Source organism: Echinops telfairi, unplaced genomic scaffold (genome assembly GCF_000313985.2).
Source record: "Echinops telfairi isolate 266 unplaced genomic scaffold, ASM31398v2 ScPeMD7_7468;HRSCAF=8506_0, whole genome shotgun sequence".
In the NCBI taxonomy this organism is placed as follows: Eukaryota; Metazoa; Chordata; class Mammalia; order Afrosoricida; family Tenrecidae; genus Echinops; species Echinops telfairi.
Window position 1 is genome coordinate 30248385 of NW_022111369.1, and position 7038 is coordinate 30255422.

Consider the following 7038-nt stretch of genomic DNA (forward strand, 5'->3'; position numbering starts at 1 on the left):
TTTTCATTACCTACCACTCCGCTGATGGAGCTAAAGGGTTGCAGCTTTCACTATGGATTACAACTCAGTGTAATGAAGGCCCAAATCTGCATGATAATTAGAGAAAAGGTTGAAGTAATCAAGGATTTCATTTGGCTTACATCCACATGTAATGCTTATGGAAGCAGCATTCAAGAGATAAAGATGAGTTGCATTAGGGAAATCTGCTGCACAAGACGTCTTTCAGAGGACTGAAAAGCAAGGATGTTCCTTTGAGGACCAAGGTATATCTGATCCAAGCCACAGTATTTTCCTCATATGCATGGGAAAGTTCGACATCGAATAAAGAACACTGAAGAAGAATCAAAGCATTTGAATTGTGGTTTTAGGGAAGAATATTGAAAGTACCACACTTTTCTTGGAAGAATTACAGCCAGAGTGCTCCTTAGAGGCAAAGATGGTGAGACTTCACCTTTCATACTTTGGACATGTTGTCAGGAGAGACCAGTCCCTGGAGAAGGATGTCATGCTTGATAAAGTGGAGGGGCAGCTACGGAGAGAAAGGCTCCCAAGGAGATGGATTGACACCATGGCTGCATCAGTGGGCTCATGCATAGAAGCAATGGCAAGGATGGCACAGAACTGGGCAGTGTTTGGTTCTGTTTTGCACAGGGTCACTGGGTCGGAACGGACTAGATGGCACCTAACAACAACAACAACCATCCTGATATGTTCCAGTTTCCCAGTGCAGCTTTATTTGTTGAGTTCTTGTGTGCTCAAAACACACTGCTTTTTATTTAGGAAATTATGGCTACCGGCCACTTGATCCTATGGGAGCTCTTGTGGTTATGTATTGGGCTGCAGTTCAAAACTACCAGTATCTCCGAGGGAGAAAGTTGAGGGTTTCCACTCTTGGAAACTCACAGGGGCAGTTCTACCTTGTCCTGCTGGGTCGCTATGAGTCAGCATTGCCTCCATGGCAGTGAATGAGTACCTCCTGACCCTGCACATAGGTCTCTGCGCTCTTCACTTTGCTGTGAGCTTCCCGAAGGTAGGACTGGGTCCAGAGCACAGGGCTGCCTCCTGTGATTCACACATCATTCTGAAGACATGGTGACACTTTGCACTGTCCACTCCAGAGCTCTCCCTAGGTTGGGGATTAGACCATTGTAATGCATAGGGTTTCCTTGGCTGATTTTCAAAAGTGGAACATGAGACCTTTCTTCCTAGTATGCCTTCGTCTGGAAACACCCCGGACACTTGCTTAGCATCATGCAACATAAAAGCCTTCACTGTGAGATGGGGCTGGTGACTACATAATGAGGCACATTGGTTGGGAATCAAATTTGTGTCTCCCACCAAACTCCCTGCTGTCAAGTTAATTAGGAGAGAGTAGAACTTCCCCGGGTGCCCGGGTGGTTATGTGGTTGTGCCTTGTGCTGCTAATCATAGGTCAACCATTTGAAGCCACCAGCCTCTTTGAAGGAAAAGTACAAGGCTTCATACTCCCGTAAAGGTTTGTTGTGATTGTTAGGTGCTGCCGAGTCCGTTCGAATTGTTAGAGAGCCCAGCCGTATACAACGGAGCAAAGCACTGCCATGTCCTGTGCTGTCTTCTCAATTGCTTGAGTTCATTGTTTGCAGCCAGGGTGTCAATCCATCTATCAAAGGTCTTCCTCACTTTCTTTGCTCTGCTACTTTTGCAAGCATGATAGGGCTGGTCTTTCATGACACCATGTCCAAAGTCTGGGTCCAGGAAGAGTTACAGTTTCCAAACCGCACAGGGGACGTTCCACCCTCTCCTACAGGGTCATTATGACCTGGAATCAAATCAATGGTAGTGAGTGAACTTTTGAGAACTTCCTCCTAATGTTTGCGAAGCTGTAAATATTTATAGAAACAGACTACCGCATCAGACTGCCTCAACTCTCTCCTTCAGAGTGGTTAGTGGATCAACCCGGGGGAAATTTGATTTGCTTCTATTAGCAGCACAACTCTTAATCGACTGTACCACCAGAGCACCTGGTCTCCCGTGTCACGGAACCACCCATAATCTAACTTATTTACGGTATCTGCAGGTTTTGTAATGTGAGGTCCAAAACGTCTTAGAGGACTATGGAAACCCTCAGGTTTGAGAAATGCCCGTCTTTTCCACATGGCAAGGGTTTCATAAAACATTGCAAGTCTGTCAATATCACCAACGATGCCATCATCCGGACTCCCAGACTTAGAGGAAACACAGACTTGTGCCTAGCTTCTATGAATTCAGGGGAGTGGAGGTAAGTGCAAGGACCCTTGAGGTAGCCTGCCTGGGCTCAGCCCCTGCTCTGGCACTTAGTAGCAATGGGACCTGGGGCAAGTAACTGCACCTTTATGTATGACGACGAAGGAGAAACGGCAGTAATAATAGGGCCCACCTCACAGGGTTGTTGCAAATTCTTATTATTACTGGTGAATTATTATTTATAAGGCATGTGGAGCAGTGTTTAGCACATGGTAAATGTAAAGTGTGACTATTATTAGCTCTTCTGTCTTAATGGCACCACTCTCAGTTGTTGCACTGTGGTGCCGTACATGTTGCTGTGAGGCTGGAGCTATGCTATTGGTATTTCTATATCAGCAGGGTCTACCATGGTAGACAGACTGCAGTGTACTTTCCAGAGTTAGATTTGACTAAGAAGCAGGACCTCATGGTCTACTTCTGAAGAAAAAAAAAAAAGACCGGTGGAAACCTTATGAAAAACTGTGAAAGTGGGTCAGATAGAGCACTGGAAGACAGGCTCCTCCGCTGGCTGGAATGCACTCAACACTGGGTGGGAGAAGAGCTGCCTCCTCAAAGCTAACCTTAACCTCGTGACTGGAGTAAAGCCTGCAGAACCTTCATGCACTGGTGAGGCACAAATCAACGCGAGAAGAATCAGTTACAAACATCCATTAATAACAGAATGGAGACCGTATGAAATATGAATCCAGAAAGTTGGAGGTGATAAAAATAAACTGGATAGCAGAAAAGTCAATATCCTTGGCATTAGTGAACGGGAAAGGCCTGGGACTGGCCACTGAGTCAGACAGTCTTGCGGTCTATTATGCTATGAATGACAGACTGAAGAGGAGTAATGTGTCATCACACAAATCATCAAAAAGAACATTTCAAGATCTACCCAGAAGTACAAGATTGTGACTGATAGGATAACACCCACATGCCTACAAGGAAAACTAGTTAATGTGACCAATTTTTCAAATTTACTCACCAATTGTGAAAGCAATGATGAAGAAACTGAAGAATCATACCAACTTCTTCAGTCAGAAGTTGATGAAACCTGCAATCAAGATGCATTGATGCATTGGTGCATTGGTGGTTGGAATGCAAACTTGTTAACAAAGAAGGATCTGTAGTTGAAACATATGACACCAGAGAGGGCATGAAAGAATTTTGTAAAACCAATAAACATATTCATTACATATGCCTTTTTTCTTTTCTTTCTTTCATTTTATAAATAAATCATTTTATTGGGGGCTCTTACAGCTCATATCAATCCATATATCAATTATATCAAACACATCTGTACATATGTTGCCATCATTATTTTCAAAACATTGCCTTTTTACTTTAGCCCTTAGTATCAGCTCTTCTTTTTTCCCTCCCTCCCCCACCTTCCCACCCTTGTGAACGCTTGATAACTTATTATTTTCATATCTTACGCCATCCGCTGTCTCCCTTCACCCACGTTTCTGTTGTTCGTCCCCCTGAGAGGAGGGGTTATATGTCAATCATTGCAATCAGTTCCCCATTTCTCCACCTTCTCCCCCCACCATTCCTCTACCCTCATGGTTTCGCTACTCCCATTACTGTTCCTGAGGGGTTTATCTGCCTTGGATTCCGTGTGTAGAGAGCTCTTATCTGTACCAGTGTACATGCTCCGGTCTAGTCAGATTTGTAAAGTAGAACTGGGGTCATGATAGTGGGGGGAGGAAGCATCAAAGAACTAGAGGTATGTTGTGTATTTCATTGGTGCTATGTTGCACCCTGGCTGACTCATTTCCTTCTTGTGACCCATCTGTGAGGGAATGTCCAATTATCTACAAATAGGCTTTAGGTCCCACTCTGACCCCCATCGTTTGCATCAATATAATTGTTTGTTTTGGGTCTTCTGATACCTGATCCTGATGGCACCTCATGATCACACAGACTGGTGTGCTTCCTCAAAGTGGGCTTTGTTGCCTTCCTGCTAGATGGCTGCTTGCCTATCTTTAAGACCCCAGACACTATACCTTTTCTTTACCGGCACCATCATCTTTTTTCACCACATTCGCTTCTGCACCATCACCTTTTGTCACCACATTCGCTTCTGCACCACATTTGACTCCAGCGATCATGTTGGGAAGATGAGCACTACAGAACAAAGGGTTCTTACATTGAGGGAGTACTTGAGTAGAGACCCAATGTCCATCTACTACCTTAATACTTAACATTTAGATATATGTACATAGACCTATATCCCTATCATTATATATTAATATACTGACATATGTACATGCCTATATTTATACCTCTATACTTTTTGCCTCCCAGTTCTTTCCTCATTTTCTTTTAACTTTGCTCCTGTCCCACTCTCATGTTCGACCTTCATTCAGCTCTCAGTAATTTCTCTTGGCTACCTTGCACTTGATCAACCCCCACCAGGCATTCTACTCCCTCCTTGCCATTGATTTTAGATCTCTTTTTGTTCCCTTGTCCATGGGTTTATTGGATGTTTCCTCCCTTTCCCCCACTTCCTCCTCTCCTGTGTCCCCCTGGAGTCATTGGCCCCATTGTTTTCTCCTTGGGATTGTTTATCCTGCCTATCTTATATGGATAGACATGAGACACCCCTGCCCCACAAAAAAGGCCTATAAATAATTCCAGGTCTGTCTGCTGACCCTTATGAATATTTTTCAATAAGGTCTGGTGAGGTGCCAAACTCTGCCCACCAATTCCAAAGTCTATTTTCGGGATTCCTTGGGGACTTTGTTGCTTTGCTCCCTTTGCTGTTCTGTTGGGCTCCCTTTGCGTTTTCCCCCAGTGTGTGTGTGTCAGACCGGGCACAATTCCCGAACTGTGTCTCCAGTACTATCCCAAATAGTGCTGTGGGTCTGTGAGGGGGCATCGTGTCTCATGGTGGGGCCAGCCTTCTCTGTGCATTGGCTACTCCGAGCAGGAATGTCATCCTACAGGCCAGGATGTGGTTCACTCTCTCTCATTCCCTCTTAGTTTGCTCCTGTGTGGTCTAGGCAGACCTGTCACCCTCCCTGGGATGTATCTTCAGTGCTATCCTCTGTAGTGCATTCTTCTGAGGAAGGGGTCGATGTAGCTGGGATTGGGGCCAGCCCCGTGTCTGTTAGTTCGCTGCTTCTTGCTGCTATGTTGCCCACAAGGTTTGGTGCACCAGCTTGAGATCTGGTCCTTCTGAACAATCCCTTCCCTATGTGTTAGTGCCCTGTTCCCTCATTATCCACGTCCTCTTTTTTTTTGTCCTTTCCCCCTCCTTTTTAGTTGGCTGCCATATCATTCCTGGGTTGGGTCTGACCCCTAACAGAGTGCCTAGACCTCAACAAATACCTTTTTTTCAGCAACATAAATAGCAAATATATATGTGGCGCTCACCAAATGGAATCCATTCTACTACTGTGGAAGCAGACCAGGGAAAAGTCAAGATCATTCATCAAAACAAGACTTCAGGCTGTCTGTATAACAGATCATCAATCACTCATATACAAGTTCAAGTTGAAACTGAAGAAAGTTTTAAAAAGTCCACAAGAACCACGATATGACCTTGAGTATTATCTCAAAATATATTTGATGCATTGAACACTAATAATCAAAGACTAGATGATTTGTGGGATACATCAAGAACATCATACATGAAGAAATCAAGAGATGAATAAATAGATAAGAAAGAAAAGATCAAAGTGGATGCCAGAAGATATCCTGAAACTTGCTCATGAACATATTGCTAAAGGGAATGGAAAAATAATGAAGTATAACAACTGACCAAATGATTTCGATGGGTGACTTAAGAAGAAAAAGTATTATAATGAAATGTGCAAAAAGAGAAAAGAAACGTGCAGACATGGTGTTAGGAAACCAAAAGAAAGAACACACGTGACATTTCTCAAGACGAAAGAACTGAAGGGAAAATCCAAGACTCGAACTGAAATACTGAAGCATTCCATAGGCAAAATGTTGAGTGACTGAGGACGTATCAGAAGAAGATGGAAGAACTGGTAAGTATCTAACCATTTCATGAAGTTGCAAGAGGTAAACAACCATTGGTTCTGAAGGAAGAAGTTCAAACTGCATTGAAGGCACTGGAGAAAAAACAGGACTGCAGATATTGATGGCGTACCAATGGAAGGTTTCACAAATTGATACAGTGCTGGAGATGCTCACTGGCCTATGCCCCCAAACTTATAAGACAACTGACTGGAAGAGATCCCTATTCATACCCACTCCAAAGAATGAAGAAATTATCAAACTATATCTTAATATCATACACTGGTAAAATTTTGATAAACATCATTCAACAATGGTTGCAGATCCTTAAGGAACTGCCAGAAATTTAAACTGGATTCAGAAAAATATGTGGCATGATTGTTCACATCAGATGAGTCACGGCTGAAAGCAGAGGATAGCAGTAAGCTGTTTACCCGTGTTTTATTGATGCTGCAAAGGCATTGAATTGTCCAGAGCAAATTAAAGATAACATTTTCAAGAATGGGAATTTGAGAAGACTTACTTGTATTCATGTGGAACCTATACAAGGCAATTATTGAAACAGAACAAGGACACACAAATGCTTTAAATCATGAAAAGTATTTGCAAGAGTTTTACCTTTTCACCATACCTACTTAACCTATACGATGGGCAAGTAATCCTCCAAACTGTAGTATATTAAGAAAAACATAGCATCATAACTAGAGGAAGACTTATTAATAGTGTGCAATATGCAGATGACACAACCCTCTTGCTGGAAGGGAAGAGGACGTGAAGCACTTACTAATGAAGGTCAAAGACAGGCTT

At 43.2% G+C, this 7038-nt stretch overlaps 1 protein-coding gene across 1 annotated transcript in view; it reads right to left on the reverse strand.

Annotated features, from left to right (window-relative positions):
* Nucleotides 1-4355, reverse strand: part of PKD2 (polycystin 2, transient receptor potential cation channel) — a 74581-nt gene extending 70226 nt beyond the window's left edge. The window contains exon 1 of the mRNA XM_045284334.1: nt 4251-4355. Coding sequence (XP_045140269.1) covers nt 4251-4355 — 105 coding nt within the window. The remainder of the gene's footprint in view (nt 1-4250) is intronic.
* Between the last annotated feature and the right edge of the window lie 2683 nt (nt 4356-7038).